The 15,519-nt window shown below is 47.7% G+C and overlaps 1 protein-coding gene across 3 annotated transcripts in view; it reads right to left on the reverse strand.

Moving 5' to 3' along the window:
- Window positions 1–1,116: 1,116 nt before the first annotated feature.
- The window catches only part of SATB2 (SATB homeobox 2), a 176,358-nt gene continuing 161,955 nt past the window's right edge, over window positions 1,117–15,519 (reverse strand). For 2 of the 3 annotated variants that reach the window (XM_065840845.2, XM_065840846.2), the window contains one exon: window positions 1,117–4,051. In XM_065840845.2, the coding sequence (XP_065696917.1) occupies window positions 3,596–4,051 (456 nt within the window). In that variant the 3' untranslated portion in view covers window positions 1,117–3,595. The remainder of the gene's footprint in view (window positions 4,052–15,519) is intronic. The other variant, XR_011740134.1, reaches the window with a different exon arrangement.

Raw genomic sequence — 15,519 nt, forward strand, 5'->3', positions numbered from 1 at the left:
AAGAACAACCAATAGGAGCAGCAGTGTGTAAGTATAGAGAAGCACTAATAGAAATATTTCTACTATAGCAGCTATTAACTGATTTTTTTACAGTTTGGAAGAAAACCCCATATGTTTATAGGATTTTCCCCCCAATTAAAGTATGTATGTGTGTTTCTTTATCTAAATATTATTTAGCCACACACACACACATGGATAAAAGTGTCTGTGAGGGGAGCGGGAGCTGCTGCTCCTTTTTTGTTTCTCACCCCCATGGCAGGCGGAAAGGGACCCAATGCAGCATCCTCGCACCATCAGCATCCTCAGAGCACCCAGGCACAGTGTCACAGGCCACTTGGTGGCCTCTGTCACCTCCCACAGCCCTGAGGACCAGCTCGGCACAGGGATATTTTATATAGGATGTGAGTAAGCCATGAAAAGAAAAACTATCGCATTGGAACTACGACAACAGCAACAGAAAAAGGGTTTAAAAATCGCTCTGCCTCAATTCCTAGACAACTCAAGTCTGACATGCAGTATATGATCTGTCTGCTAGGACTGAATCCAGGCACTCACCACTTTGTTAGCTCAAGAATTTTGAGCCATTTTTTCCATTTATCTGTATTCTCCCCAAAATCATTTCACACATTTCTCAGATACATCAGGCCTTCCGGCATTCCTCTAGACGCTCAGTAGGATGCCCTGCTATAAATATAATAAAGCCTTTTATTATGTCCATTAACCACGGACATGTGTGCTCCAAAAGTTTCCTGACACGCAGTCATTTGAGGCTTTTTAATTGTAAACAGAAAATGTCCCAGCAGAAGAGGAGCGCAGACGGGGAGCGGGGCTTTCTGAGGGTTCGGAGCGCGTTCTGCGCTGGGCCGGTGCCACCGTGCCCTCCCGCTCCCATCGGGACTCCGTGTGTGCCGGCAACGCAGCGTCGGGCTGGGGTGACACAGATGTGCCAGCTGTGCCGAGCCCGGGGGGGCCGCCGCGGGTTTGCGAACCCCGAGAGCACCGATCGACTCTTTTGTCAATCTGCTAATATCCCGCCATCCTCCATTTCGCAGACCTTGTTCCACTTGAACTCGGCAGGAAAGGAAAGAGGCCCAGTAAATTACTTGACAAATTAAGTCATATTTATTGAATGCGTTTTATTTCAACAACCAAAAAATTCTAACAGCCTAACAATGCACATAAGTTAAAAATTAATTATCACTTAGTGATAACAAAGATAAAGTTGATTTACATGGAAAAAAGAACATTTACAATATGTTAATCCTTATTCACATTGTTGATACCGCAATAAAACACAATTTGTTTTTTTGTTTTTTATTTTTTGTTTCACAAAAAAGGCGGAAAATTGTGCTTTGTTAAGAGGCACTACAAGAAAAGTTTCTTTCTCCAAATAGATATTATATGATGGATATTGAATAAATAGACATATATGCATTGTAATTCGCAAAGTTCTGGCAAGACCACAGGCTAAAATGCCCACAGATTCACTTAGAACCACTGCAGAATCGGCAGTGAAATTAAAAATAAAAAGGCAAGACTCAGCATTGAAAAAATACCTAATAAAATTTTTGGTTGAAGTGTAAAAGATACCAAATGTCGATGCCATCATCAGATGAACAGCCTCACGTAGCTTGGCAAAACTCGTTTTCCTTTCAAATGTATGGAGTGATTTCAGGTACAGGATAAGAAGACAGTTTTGAAAGAGTAGCTCTGAGGGAAACATAAAGCGGCAGCCACTGCGATTCTGATTCAAGCTGCAGCATACTACAGAAATGAAGGATGAAGAGCAAAAGGGGCACTAAGCAACCCATCATCATTTTGCAAAGGTATATGAAATTTATGCAGAGATACTCTTATGTTTCAAACGGTCGTTTTGAAAAAATCCCTTAAAAACTTCAGAGGTTACTGAGCAGCTAGAATTAGCTTGTATTGCAACGTCTTCTCCCTGTATATTGTCTGTTCTGAGTAAATATCTACACATAGAGGTTTGTTTTTCGCTTTTAACTCCTACCTTTTATACCTTTCAAATATATAAATAGTATTAACAGTTATATTACATTGCCTGGTGTAGTAAACAGAAAGTAACTTTCAGAGTGATATTGCATGAGGTCTTTGTCAAGGTTACGCGAAAAGCCCGTGTGAAAAAGGAAGGAAAACCCCAGAAGCCTCGTCGGTGCGGCCGCGATCGCGGTTTGAGCCGGCGTCTGAAATCGGTCCAGCTGGGGAGCGCCAAAGGACACAGAGGTCTCGTCTGGGCCAACACCGCACGGGAGCCGACGGGAAATGCTACTTGGCGTCTCTGGACACGGGTGCAGGAAGAGTCGGTCGCTGTGGCTCTGCTGGAGGGAGCTGCTGGCTGGGACCCTGCGACCCCAAAATGCATCATCTCAGCAGCACAGAGAAGCCCACCCACGCCAGAGACACGAGGAGGAGAGCCGGCAACGCAAACCCCCTCCTGTCAGCAACTGCCCCGCACGCGGTGCTTGGGATGGTGGTGTTTTGCGTCCCCGTGTCACTTTACACTGGTGTGTTTCACCTCAGGATAAACAAAAAGCGACGACAAGAAGGAAGCTTTTATAAATGTGAAGATCTGCAACAGGGAACAGGTAAATAAAACCCACAGTAAAATGCGGTTCATAGTATGAATTCCATACATCAAATCTCAACACGTTATCTTCTCTTTCTATAAAGACCTCATTAACAGACAAGTCTTCTATGCACTGAATTTCAGTTTTAGTCACTCTAAATCCCATGAAAATTCATCTGTTCACTACGGAAAGGACTGTCTGGAGAGTGGAACATGCTGCATCCTCTTAAGTGTGCATTGTGTTTAAAGTACTTTAACTTACTAGTTTTCTCTTTAAGGTGCCCTGATTTGTTTTTCCATTTTTCTCTCTTTTTTTTTTTTCCTTTTCTTTCCTCTTTTCTTTATTTGGCAGTGTTGATTTATGTCTTTAAATACATACCTCAAAAATTAACCATCAAGTTGCCAGATAGGAAGCCATATAATAATTAAAAACAAAAAAAAAAAAATCAGGGATAAACATAGAAAATAAATAGGAATTCAAAAATAGTCCCCACACCCCGAGAGCAGGCGGCAGTTTATCAAAAAGCCAAAGCAACTCATTGTGAAGTGGTTTTAATACATAAACAAGTCTCATCTTTAAAGAACTCATTTCACAGTCTATACTTTCAGGTTGTAAAGTTCCGTCCCATGCAACTTTAATATATATATATTTTATGCAAATATATATATATATATATACACACAAAATTGTAAATTTTCCTTCATTGATTTCATAGGACTTTTTCTTCCCACTTACTTGCTGGATGTCCCTTTCATACGTGCAAGATTAATGAAGGCAGAATCCTATGTGATTACGACGATTACTTCAGTCAAACGGAGGACGTGTAACGCTCGAGTGTCCGTGTCAAGGCGACATCTGATTGGGCAACGCTGAACTCATTCGGTTTGCACACGGACCATGCGCGACGGAAACAAACAAACAAGGAGTAAAAAGAGAAAAAAAAAGTTAAAAATAAACCCAGAAGATCCTTAGATCGGGTGTATTGCTTTCTGCGCTCCCATCTCGCATTATCTCTGGTCGATGTCCGCCGGGGCCGTCTTGCTCTTCTCGGGGTTCTCCTCCTCAGGCTCCACTTTGTACATCTCCTCGGAGCCCTCCTCGCTGTCGTTCTCCTCCGACTCGGTCAGCAGCTCCTCATCCTTGTACTCTGCCACATCAACCACCGTTCCCAAGTGCTCTTTTAGCTTCCCGTGGTGCTTCACGTGGTACCGTTGGTTCTGGAAGAACTTGATGATGGTGTGTTTGGGGAGATCCAGCTGAGCGGAGAGGGTATGGATGGCTTCCTGGTCGGGGTAGAGCCCCACGTCGTGGATAAAGCTCTGGAGGATGCCGAGGGCTTCCAAGGAGATCTTGGTACGGGACCGTGGCTTTTTGGCACAACTGTCCTCGGCGGGTGGCGGAGGGGCCTCTTCTCTGGGTGGGGAGTTCTCCTTGGCAGGCTGGGACTGCTGTCTGTGCAGCACCTACGGGAGCAAACAGACACACACTTCATGGACCTGCGGAGCTCCGGCAGCTCGGGGGAACAGCCTTTACATAGGCCCTACTGTGCTCTGGTGAAGAAAACTACTAATTACTGTTCATTTTCCGCTGCCTCGCTCACCTGTGAGACAACCGCACCAGAAATTACATGCTGAAAGGAGAAAGCGATCTAAAAGGCAAACGACATCAAGTAGCCACAAACCCGCAAAATAAACAAATGCGAAATGTAGGTAATGAAAAGAAATACAGCCAAAATAAAAATGAAGTCAAGAGGTGTTAACAGTCTCAATGCTTGGCCAGCTCACTCATCTCAGACCATTTGTCCTCTTGCTTTTCTCCTCTTCTCTGTGATTCCTCGTGGCATTTGAGGCTGGAGACTCTCCCCGTTCCTACGAGATGCCAAGTACCACAAGGGCCCACTCACGCGTGGGACTGTCAGGTGCTACTTCATCATAAATAATGATTTGGCATTAAAATCCATCGCAGCTGCTTTATGGGAGAAAAAAAAAGAAGTGTAGAGATTTGTGAAGATTTCCCTTCTGTGAAGAGCAACATCGTAGTCAGCTCAGTCGCTTCACAGCGCTGGCTTTAATGTATCTCTTGAACAGATTTCTCTGTATCACATCTGTATTAATTTCACTAGTTGAGGAGTTCTGAGTTCAAATAATTATATCCCTCAATTCGCAGAAACCCTCTGGGCAAACACGCTTTTCAGTCTTGCAACAGATTTTCACCAGCAGTATCTGCTTTTCGGGGAGTTTAAAGAAAGCATATGTAGCTCTTCATCTTCCTAACAGCCACTTAAAATGACTAAGAAAGGGCCTTGTGCAGCCCTTATTCCGGGGGAAAAATACCTGCTCTGAATTGTTAGAGACACAGAGGAGCTCCATCTGCTTGTTTTAAAACCAAATCTATACAAGAGAGATTGCTGGCAAAAAATCCCCTGCAGGATTTGGGGCTGGATTTGCCCAGAGGTTTCTTCAGAGGCACAGAAATAATTATTAGAACTCAATGCTACACAGCTAACAAAATCAATATGGATAATTTTTTCCTTCCACAACTAAGAGGGAATTCTGGTTCTTCACCCAAAGAAGAAAACGTCTGTGCTGCAAACTGGAACAGCGAGAAAATCAACCCTACATCAAAGCTCTCTAAAGGGAAAAAATAAGGATAAAGAACAGAAATCTGAGAACCAGTGCTGAATTTTACACACAGACTGAGCCCCTAGAACAACGCTACATTAGTCAAGTTATCCCTGCGAGAGGGAAGCCCACTGTGGAATATCGGCCTGTTGGCAAATAAATAAAGCGGCTCTGTGCCCAAGAGCCCCTTCCTCATGCCCTGTCACAGTGATTTATAACACCCCTGGTCTCCAGGAACAGGGTTTGAAAAGCAGGCAGGAGCCCCCAGCGCTGCCCAGCACACACCTGTGGCCGAGGAGACGAACCTGGAGGAGATGCCGCTGGACCAACCTGACCTGCAGCCCGGCCAACGCATCGCCCTTCTCCTGCTGTACCTCCATCTGTCCATCCACCCACCCGTCACAGAATCCCAGAAAGTCAGGGGTTGGAAGGGACCTGGAAAGCTCCTCCAGTGCAATCCCCCCATGGAGCAGGAACACCCAGCTGAGGTTCCACAGGAAGGTGTCCAGGCGGGTTTGAATGTCTGCAGAGAAGGAGACTCCACAACCTCCCTGGGCAGCCTGGGCCAGGCTCTGCCACCCTCACCAGGAACAAGTTTCTTCTCATATTTAAGTGGAACCTCCTGTGTTCCGGTTTGCACCCATCGCCCCTTGTCCTATCACTGGTTGTCACCCAGAAGAGCCTGGCTCCATCCTCCTGACACTCCCCCTTTCCATATTGATCCCCAGGAATGAGTCACCCCTCAGTCTCCTCTTCTCCAGCTCCAGAGCCCCAGCTCCCTCAGCCTTTCCTCACACGGGAGATGCTCCACTCCCTTCAGCATCTTGGTGGCTGCGCTGGACTCTCTCCAGCAGTTCCCTGTCCTTCTGGAACTGAGGGGCCACAACTGGACACAATATTCCAGGTGTGGTCTCCCCAGGGCAGAGTAGAGGGGCAGGAGAACCTCTCTGACCTACTGACCACCCCCTTCTAACCCACCCCAGGTACCATTGGCCTTCCTGGCCACAAGGGCCCAGTGCTGGCTCATGGTCACCCTGCTGTCCACCAGGACCCCCAGGTCCCTTTCCCCTATGCTGCTCTCTAACAGGTCATTCCCCAACTTATACTGGAATATATACCGTCCATCCCACCATCCATCCAGCCGCTGCGCAGCACTGGTTCCCAAGGCAGGACCTGTCGCCGTGTCCCCAGCGCCTCGATGCCCCCGGGTGCGTGTGAGGACACGGATGTGCAGACACACAGCTGCAGGTTGCTGAAAAGCGGGTGTCACCAACGGTGACATGCAGGGCTTGCCACCCCCCGGGCAAGGGCTGTTGGCGGGCAGAAGCGCTGCAAATGTGTTTTGGTCCCAAAAGATTCCTTTTCCTCCCAAGGAGGTAAATACTGAGGGTGTCACAGCAATGGAGCTGAGCAAGAAGCTGGGGGAAAGGAGAAACTCAAATGGAAATGACAGATACCCTTGTTTATGTTTTACTACATCTCTGGTAATAAAAGAGCATCATGTTCTAATGAAGGGAGTCACTCAGCTGCCCTTTGAGGATTTCTTTTTACTCCGCAGATTGTTTTCAAAGAGAAGAACTGACATTTGCAGATACCGGAGCTGCAGACGACGCTCAGAGCCGTATGTCAGCCCCAAGCAGCGGAGCCGGCGCTGCTGACACCGGCCGAGGACACTTGTCACACAGCCCCTGCCCACATCGTGTCCCCTCTCTCCCGTCCCCTGGCATCCTGCAGCCAAAAAGAAAAGGATTTAACACCACAAATAAGCTGGCAGGGAATTTACAGGCGGCGTCACACGAAAAGCCGCCAGCAGTTCTACTGATCAGAGGCTGAATTCAAGTAGCAGCTACCAGAGATAGAAACACGTCCAGAAAGAGCGCGAATGACTCTGCTTGTTCTTCTTGGAGTCGGAAGGCGGCTTTTTTTGTCCCTTTTCAGTTGACAAATAGCATGAGAAATGATCCAGCCTGAAAAATGTTACAAGACTTCCAATCAAATATAACGATGAAAAAAACTCAGCAATACAGGATCGGCAGCAGTAAAATGTTTAATTTGAAGGAGATGAAGAGATGCCTACAGCATCTATAAAGCAATCAACCAAAGAGAGGGCTGAGAGCGAGAGGGAAAGAATAATTCTGCTTAACCCTTCCTTTGCTGGAGTGACCTCTCCAGAAGAGAAAACACAAAACCCAGGGGCTATCAGTGTAAAATATTAGGAAAAGGTTGTATTGCATTTCAATTACCATTTTCCTAAGTAATACAAAAACCTAAAGCTACCCTTATAACAGATAAATCTCATTATTTCACTAACTTCTGGGGCTTCGCTCTGGATTTCCAGTGGCATTAACAAAGGATTTCCACGACACAACATTACCAAGCTACAGAAAGATGGATAAACACACAGAATTTCCTTCAGGTTCAGGCTGTGATCAGTTTTGCATTTCCTTCCCGTAATATGGGCTATTTAATACAAAAGAGCATTCTTTTCTATGAGAAGCAGATCAGCTGTTGAGACACGTGATGCAACCTGAGGTCTAAATTACCTTTTTGTTAAATATTTGCTTCGAACTACCTTTGTAAAATGTCGATTTGGGCAATTTGCTGCCTTGGCGTCCAGCTCTGCCCGCCACAGCCCCTCAGAGGAAACTCTCCATTTGTGGCAGTCGCAGATTTTCCGTTTTTGGGGTCATTACGATCTGTGCCTTTCCCCACCGCTCCCCGGCCAGCGGTGGGACACCCTCCTCCTCCTTGGCCACCACCATCTGGAGCTGACTTCCCTTCCCCATCTACTTTCCAATCAAATGTGAAGATAGAGATTTCCTTCCATGCCCACAGGACTTATTTTTTCCACCCCTTCAAGATATCTCGTCTTTAAACTCTCCAGGCCTTCCAAACATTTCAGAACAGAGCAGTGTTGGGCTTTAAGGAGGTTCATTCACACAGACTTTAACCTCACAGACAAACTCATTTTTCCCAATGAATTGACCAGCCCTGGTAGAAAACTTGCAAGAAAACGAATATGACAGAAGTTGACTTTAAAAGATAAAGTGACTGGTCTGAAATTGCGCTGTACTGAAATACGATTTGAAGGCCGCAATGAAAACCAGCTGGAAGCCATGTGTAAAATATAATAGTACATGCCTACAGGGAAGGAAGCGAGATATTGAATTATTACTTTTAGGAGAGTATATAATGTAGTGTATCATTACGGGAGTGATCGGGATTACTTGTAATAAGCTAAGGGTTTGTGGTCTGGAGTTATTGGGGGGAAGGGATCGCCACCCTGTTTTACACGTATCCGCTCCCCACGTCTCAGGATGTTCCCGCAGGACAAACCTGACTCGGGCAGATGCGTTCCCACGGAAAAGAGAGGAGAGCGAGCCCAATCTGAACGATGAACGTCAAGTAATTGCAGTCTGTGCCTGCACTGCATTTATTTTTGGCTGGATTCGCCGTCCCATTGCTGTTTGTCTCCATTTGCACCCACTTTCTAGCTAGAACGAGGCAGGTGAGAAGGGTGAGTGGCCACGAGAGGCAAGCAGGATACACACACCAACTGCAGTGAGACACCGTCAAATTCCACCTTTTATCGCCTCAACAGCCATTGCAGCCGATTAGAAACAGGAACCGCGTTTCTGCGTGAAAACCCCAAGCTCTTTTGTTTCGTGGTGTGGTTCTGCTCTTTCCTTTGCAGACAGGACTAGTCAGGTGAGCTCCCTTCCGATGGGCTTTGCTGAGATGATGAGCTGCCCCTTACTATGAGAAACACCAAAAATGTTACATCCTTGGAAGGCAAGACTGCATTTGCAGCACACACTGTCCTGGTCAGACAGTGCGTTTGAGTGAGCATGAGCAGGTCCCTCGAGTGGGTGTGCTGGCCGGTATGTCCTCAGAACCCAAACCCACCAGGAGCAAAGCTGAACGGGCTGGGCTTCTCTTCACTACGGGAGGTTGAGGTTGGATCTGGGGAACAATTTCTTCCCCAAAGGGCTGTGGGGCATTGGAACAGGCTGCCCAGGGCAGTGCTGGAGTCACCATCCCTGGAGGGTTGAACAGATGGAGATGAGGTTCTCAGGGACATGGGGCAGTGCCAGGGCTGAGGGAACGGACTCAATGATCTTAAAGGTCTTTTCCAACCAAAATTATTCTGTAGTGGGAAGGGTCTCACCTTTTGGCTTTCCTTCCCAGGTACACAGCTCTCGTAGCCAGCCGCAACACTCTATCACACCAAGGACTCTATGCAAATACAGCAAGTTATTACTCTGCCTAAGGAGCCCAAAATGAAAGCCAGAGAAAATGCAGACACCTTACAAAATATAGGGCCAGCGCCGGTGTCTGGCACATGTTGAGAGTTCACTTCCGAGACAACCCCCATCGCCTTGCAAAAGCAATCTTATATCTAGAAGGAGAGGCTGTCTCCCTCAGCAGAGCTGGCAGGAACATCTGCGGGAGATGATCTGTCCTCCCCACCTCCAAAACCTCGCAGCTTCCCTTCATCCCAGCGCCGTGCAGGAGGAGCAGAGCAAGAGCTGCCACGAGCAGCCCCGCACCGACAGCCTCCCGGCCCGGGGCTTGGGGTAAGAGCGCTCATTACACACCATCGCTGCGCCAACACACTTTACAGCTCGCCTAGGGATGTCTGTACAAGAAACTGAAGCAGAAGTTACTATTTGCACCTGTGTTCATTTCTTTCCTCTTAAAAATGTGGTTCTTAGACTACTCTCCCCCCCCACCTTGCAAAAATATATTCATTTGGGCAAATGCTGCAGCACTCGTCGCAGTTCCAAATGAATTATTTTCTTTGGGCTCATGCTCACAGCGGTGATTTCACACCTCGACACCATAAAGCTGTGTTAAAGACTGTGGTTTAGTTTCCTTGCTTTTCTTGGATTATACAGTATCCTAAGGTCAAAACTCAGGAAAATCCAAAACTGTTATTAGAAAAAGTATCTATGAAGTGATGACAAATTGCAGACTACAGGTGTTAGATTACATTTTGACTCCAGGCAGGTTTAATATACTTCAGTTTCCTTTTTACATTTGCCCTTAGCAGGTACTGTTATCGGTAAGGGATTTAAAAAAATATATGGTACTCAATAAAAGAAGACCGTGTCAAAAAAAAATCAATACGAGCGTGCAAAGTGGCAGGAAGTCTGACATGGATAAATATGTTCACTTTCATCTCACTTCAGCCCGAGCCTCTTCTAATTTCGTAGCTCAGATGCTAGCCGCACATCCACACATTTTCCAGTGCAGCTTAGTAATGGCTTAACAAGAGTAAACACCATTATTAGAGATAATTATAATACATGTTTGTGATATGACGTGCCCCGTCTGATGCGAGCCAGACCAGATCAGCCAGCCAGAGCTGGTGGCCACAGCTTGTAACCTGGCAGCCCTGGGGGCCTCTCGGCTCTGGGTACTGGTCACTATCCAAGCCACGCAGAACTGGGGGCCAGAGAGAACTGTGAGCAGAGAAGGGGGTTCCCAGGGAATCCAAAGGCAAGTTTGGTTTCCAGGCGGGGACGTGCGCTGGTTGAACACCTCTAGAGCAAACTGGCTTCCCTTGGCTCTACAGCGGTCGCCTTGCCTCAGGGCAGGAGACAGCAAGCTGAAAACATGGCACCGAATGCAGCCCCAGCCCTTGAGACAGCAGCACAGCCCGCACTGCCAGAAATGGTCACAAAAGTGACCAAAAAGGACAACGGGAAGACAAAAAGAATTTCAAAAAATAAAACTTTGAGTCGTGTGCAGCTTCTGCAGCCCCACGCAAAGTGATAAGCACAAGCATTGGCAAAACGCAATTAATCTTGAAGGCGGGGGGAAGGTGTCTCCCTCCCCCGGCACACGTTGCTCCCATTAGTGCTACCAGGAGCTTAGCACGCATCAAAGAGCAAATCCACCGCAAAACATTTTTAAGAGCTATCATCACTGGAGATAAAAAGTGAATTACAGCCTGATTACAGCACCCTGCTAAGAGGCTGCATGTGCGGCGCTGCTGGCGGGGACAGCTGGAGGTGACCCATCACTTCTAGCCAGGTCTGAGGTGAGCGTCAAACCCCTCTGCGGAGGAATCGCTCCTGCTCTTTGCTTTTCCTTCAAGAAGCCATGGCACTGCTGTCTGCACAGTTGTTGGAGGAATGTTTACAAATCAGCTTGACAAAGAGAAGAAAAAAATTCTGCCATCACTTGACCACAATCATGATCTTATTCTTCAGTAATGCGTGGTTTATTTCCCTTTCCTGATCTCTGCTAATAGACAGCACGTGCCTACACAATAGCCACTATTTTGTCTGTATAATGTTAAAAAAATAAATCACAAAACTCTGACAATGGCGAGCAGCATCCCGGTGTTTCCTGGGGTAACTGCTCTCCTTCGAATGCCAACTCCACTCTTCCCACCAAGGCACAGGCACAACTTTCATTGCTGCACAAGTGCCTGAGAACTGGCTGATTTTATGGGGCCGCACAAATGAGCTCACGCTGATGAACATCGGTGAATTAGCTCTGAATTTCCCATCTTTGGCTGGTTTAAGCCAGATTCCTCGGCTTACGGCACAGTAACCGTGGCTGGCAGAGGGCATCCCCTTCTCAAACATCGACCTGTGGCTTGGGCAGGTTGCATCTGCATCTGGACCTGGGCAGGAACAACCCCAGGTTCCAGTATAAGTTGGGGAATGACCTATTAGAGAGCAGTGTAGGGGAAAGGGACCTGGGGGTCCTGGGAACAGCAGGGTGACCATGAGCCAGCACTGGGCCCTTGTGGCCAGGAAGGCCAATGGTACCTGGGGTGGGTTAGAAGGGGGTGGTCAGTAGGTCAGAGAGGTTCTCCTGCCCCTCTGCTCTGCCCTGGGGAGACCACACCTGGAATATTGTGTCCAGTTGTGGCCCCTCAGTTCCAGAAGGACAGGGAACTGCTGGAGAGAGTCCAGCGCAGCCACCAAGATGCTGAAGGGAGTGGAGCATCTCCCGTGTGAGGAAAGGCTGAGGGAGCTGGGGCTCTGGAGCTGGAGAAGAGGAGACTGAGGGGTGACTCATTCATGGGGATCAATATGGAAAGGGGGAGTGTCAGGAGGATGGAGCCAGGCTCTTCTGGGTGACAACCAGTGACAGGACAAGGGGCAATGGGTGCAAACTGGAACACAGGAGGTTCCACTTAAATATGAGAAGAAACATGTTTGGGGTGAGGGTGGCAGAGCCTGGCCCAGGCTGCCCAGGGAGGTTGTGGAGTCTCCTTCTCTGCAGACATTCAAACCCGCCTGGACACCTTCCTGTGGAACCTCAGCTGGGTGTTCCTGCTCCATGGGGGGATTGCACTGGATGAGCTTTCCAGGTCCCTTCCAGCCCCTGACATTCTGGGATTTCGCGCTGTGGAGCACAGGGCCCTGCTGGGCCCTTCCCACACAGCCAGAGCTCAGTGGTGCCCGGATGGAGGCTCTGCCCCACATTTTGGGTGTATTTGGAGTTTCCCCACCCCGGCCCTGCTACCCCCAATGAGGAGCTGGCCGAACGCCACAGAAACCCAGGATGTGACCAAAGGCTTTCTGGTTCACTCTTCTGCAGAGAAAATACTTCTGGTATCCCCCGCATTGTTTAATTAACACGAGGCGTGTTCTCCTTTCCTTTGGAAAATCAGAAGAGTGTTTGTGGGCAATGTGAGCCAGATCTTCCCTGACGAGCCCCAAGCTAGAGCCACGCTTAAGGTCAGGCTCTAAACCCCTAACTATGGTGGCACGATCGGCGCCACCATAATCATCTTGTTTTCCAGTTCCTCGGAGCAGGGCAGGCCCGGCATTATTGCAGGAAGGATATGTTTGGATTAGACACTGGATTTGAGGGGGGCGGGGGGTAATTATTTGTCCCATCAAACTGTTTTAGGTCCTTAGAGACGGTTATTTGGGGTTCCAGGAATACCCGACTGCACTGCTAATTTTTACAATGGGGGCAGTTAGAAGTCAGGAGAACCTGACTGTTATGGTTAGTGAAAATAGTAGATTTGTGCTGATAAAACACTACTCAGCATGTTTTTTGCTTTCTAGACGTAACCACCGAGGCACTTAATAACAGGACTTGAGCAAACTATACTGTGTGAATCAAACACATAAAAGCACAAATATTCCTTTTTTTAGAAAGCAAGTCTTAAAAAGTGCATTATAATCAACTACCATGGTAAAAAAGCAAAACATCCAGCATTACCACACATGCAACTGGAATAACATGCTTTATTATACCCTTAGATTGCGAGTGGGTAAATAAAAATCAAATGACCGGTCTCCCGCACAGATCAGGGCACTGAGGACAGGAGGTCTCAGAATTAGCTCTGAAATCCTTTGCCTTCCTGATTATGCTCCAGAAAGGGTGAGGATGTCCCCAGGACTGAGGAAGCTATGCCAGTGTCACCATGTCCCTCTGCTCTCACCTGCACCTGCTCTGCGGGTTCTGGAAGAAAAAGGCTTTATGGAAAGTGAACAGCACCTGCAGTTTCTATTCACAGCACTAGAAAATACGCAGTTGGGGGAAAAATTGGTATAATTCAATCATTTTTAATAAAATGGTTTAATATATGGCCAGCGAGGCAATTGTAGGAGGAAGCAGAACGAGACACCATTACGGCCCTGCGGTTTGTGCAGATCTGTATGCAAGGACTTTTGCTGTGTGCTGTCTGGGTTAGAATTGTGTGGCGTTTTCAGTCAAAAATCTTTCTTGTGGTCAAAAATATTGACTAAGTATTGCCTAAATAAAGACCACTTTGCCAAGCGGGGTGTGTGTGTGTGTGTGTGTGTGTGTGTGTGTGTGTGTATTCTGACCAAATTCAAGCCATTGTTCAGGCGTTTTTCACCGAACAGCATATTCTGGTTGCTTCTATACAGAACTTTTGCTCTTCACATTCTTCCTAGTTTCCTTTAAAGCGTATTATTTTCCTTTGGGTTTGTCAGAAATGTTAGCAACCCCTTAAACTCAGCTCCAGCACTTCCATACAAAGGGTTGCACTGATGGGGGCTGCGCTAGAACAAAACGTAATGCAGTTTATAAAACGAGCTGGATGTGAATCTTCCCTGTCTCAAAATCCAATAAAGCTTATGATTTTTATTGCATGTGGGAGTCCTTCGGTCTGTGTAATACTGATGAGGAGCCCAGGCAGCAAGTCTGATAAAACCAAAACTGCTTTTGAATATATTCAAGGCAGAGGTACCCGGGAGGGCCGTGTGTGTGCGGCCGATGGCCCAGGGGCTCACACGGGCCCTGGGGTTTCTCCCTCCGTTCTGTTTTGTTCCATTCTCTCCCGAAAGAACAACCCCAACCCTCTCTGACCCTTGAATCCTCCCGGAAAGGAGGAATCACCTCAAAACTGCTCCCCCTCACCTTTCCGACTCTCGTGAACCCAGAAAATTCACGACATGCTTAGGCCAGGGCTCCGGACTGGACTTTAATGCAGCCCAAGCAGGGCAAGGCGGTTCTTACTCCTGGTGTCATTCCAGCGAGAGAACACCAGGAATAACACCACTCCAAGTCAGCAATCCTTCCCTGGTGCTAATCAAGGCCATTAAAAAGGCACACGCAGTTTGTATGACGCAGAAGGACAAAGACAACCACAAAAATGAACCAAAACCAGGGAAAAAAATCAGAGATTAGAAGGACTACCGCTCCTGTCAGCAAACCGCGGTCTGAACGCATGATAAGTGGCTGAAAGACACAATCACTGCAAGATCTAGAGACGAAAAAAAGTCTGAATGAAATGTAAATTAAAGCTTCTCTGCCATGGGAGCGTTTCCTTCCAGGGCCATCGGGAGATCCAGACCCCGGCCTCCCCGAGGAAAACACACGCGCTCAAAAGCCAACAGCTGGAGGGAAAGGAAGGGAAACCCAAACACCGCAGACTCACTCCGGGAGATTTCCGTGGAGGTTCCCTCCCCGTTATTCAGGGTCAGCGCTGCCCGTGTGGTTTCCTGCCTGCCGCTGCAGCTTAGCGAGGCCTCAGCAAGACGGGCAAATGTATAGGAATTCGGGAAACTAAAACCAAACGAGCCCTGGTTTGCACTTATGCAGAGGAGCAGAGGGACCTGTGGCCGGGTGGGTTGCAAAGGCGCACAGACGAGGTTCTCAGGGCCATGAGTTAGTGCCAGAGTGAGGTTACGCTTGGACCCGATGATCCCGAGGGTCTTTTCCCACCACAAAGCAAAACCCAACCAGGAATGTAGGCAGGAGCCGCCATATGGAAAGGGCATTCTGAAATGAAACCCGAAAGCCAGACGAGATCCGAGCGAAGGACGGTTTCACTTAAGGGAAATCTCGGAGGTCAAGCGGCAATT

This window comes from Patagioenas fasciata, chromosome 7, assembly GCF_037038585.1.
Source record: "Patagioenas fasciata isolate bPatFas1 chromosome 7, bPatFas1.hap1, whole genome shotgun sequence".
Lineage (NCBI taxonomy): Eukaryota > Metazoa > Chordata > Aves > Columbiformes > Columbidae > Patagioenas > Patagioenas fasciata.